This window comes from Galeopterus variegatus, unplaced genomic scaffold (genome assembly GCF_000696425.1).
Source record: "Galeopterus variegatus unplaced genomic scaffold, G_variegatus-3.0.2 Scaffold2169, whole genome shotgun sequence".
Taxonomy (NCBI): Eukaryota; Metazoa; Chordata; class Mammalia; order Dermoptera; family Cynocephalidae; genus Galeopterus; species Galeopterus variegatus.
The window spans coordinates 193,916-195,330 of NW_007728280.1; the positions used below are offsets into that span (position 1 = coordinate 193,916).

Below are 1,415 nucleotides of genomic sequence, written 5' to 3' on the forward strand. Positions count from 1 at the left end.
GTTTGGATCCGCATACTGGTCAGCCGCCAAAAAAAGTACACACACACACACACACACACACGTGGATCTATGTGATTGCATTTAAGGTCCACCTGGATAATCCAGGATCAGCTCTTTCTCTTTAATATTCTTAATTTAATCACATCAGCAAAGACCTTTTTTCCAAATAAGGTCACGTTCTCAGGTTCCAGGGACGTGATGTGCATGTCTTTTCTGGGGGCCGTGTTCTGGCCTACCACATCCGCTTACCAACTGTGTGACCTTAGGCAAGTTATTTAATGCCCCTGAGCCTCAGAGGTCGATTCTCACACAAGGACCAGGCCCCCTGGCATGTAGAGTCTCCAGGTGGCCCTGGATGTGACCCCGCCTGACCCGGTGCTAGCACCCACTTGCTGACCACAGCTGCTGTTAAGGAAAGCACATTTGGTCTCAGTGATGAGCAGGTGACTGTCATGACCGCATCTTGTGTTTCCTGCCCAGGTATCTGAAGTACACGCTGGACCAATACGTGGAGAACGATTACACCATCGTCTACTTCCACTACGGGCTGAGCAGCCAGAACAAGCCGTCCCTGGCCTGGCTGCAGAGCGCGTACAAGGAGTTTGACAGGAGGTGGGTGCCCGTGAGCCGCGGGTGCAGGCGAGAGTGGCAGGAGGGGTCGTCGGTGACTTGTGGGGCCACGGGCTCTGCAGTCGGGGGTGGGGGAGAGACTGAAGGCCAGGCGGGGTGGAGAGCAAGCTGGGTGGGTGGGGTCACCTCGCTCAGGGCCAGGGACTATGTCTGCTTTGGCATCTAGGGCAGGGGTCAGCTCTCTCGTTCTTACAGGGCAGACAGTCAACATTTCAGCTTTGCAGGCTGCTGGGCTCCCTGGTGACTCAACCCTGCCATTGTAGCGCGACAGCCACAGATGGTACATAAACGAGCAGGCGGGACTGTGGTCCGGTAAAGCTTCATTTGTGGACGCAGAAATGAGAACTTCATGTCGTTTTCTTTTTTTTTTTTAAAAGATGACCAGTAAGGGGATCCCAGCCCTTGACTTGGTGTTGTCAGCACCACGCTCAGCCAGTGAGCAAACCGGCCATCCCTATATGGGATCCGAACCCGTGGCCACGGTGCTCCCAGCGCCGCACTCTCCCGAGTGAGCCACGGGCCGGCCCTTCCATGTCATTTTCACGTGTCATGAAATACTCTTCTTCTTTTGATTTTTTTTCTTTAACCACTTAAGAATACAAAGCCATTTTTAGCTCACAGGCTGTATAAAAGCAGCTGGCCAGATTTGGCAAGCCCCAGTCTAACACAACCACACAGCCCTTCCTTCACCAAATGCCCTTCCTGCTTGCGCAGCACTTTACAGCCTGCAGGGGCCTTTCTGGTGCTTTGTGTTGGTGAGGTTGGCAGCCCCACTTGACAGATGA

General features: G+C 53.6%; 1 protein-coding gene across 3 annotated transcripts in view; it reads left to right on the forward strand.

Annotated features, from left to right (window-relative positions):
- The window catches only part of ARHGAP8 (Rho GTPase activating protein 8), a 108,385-nt gene that overhangs the window by 47,324 nt on the left and 59,646 nt on the right, over nt 1-1,415 (forward strand). For all 3 annotated transcript variants that reach the window (XM_008580841.1, XM_008580842.1, XM_008580840.1), the window contains exon 4: nt 481-612. In XM_008580841.1, the coding sequence (XP_008579063.1) occupies nt 481-612 (132 nt within the window). The remainder of the gene's footprint in view (nt 1-480; nt 613-1,415) is intronic.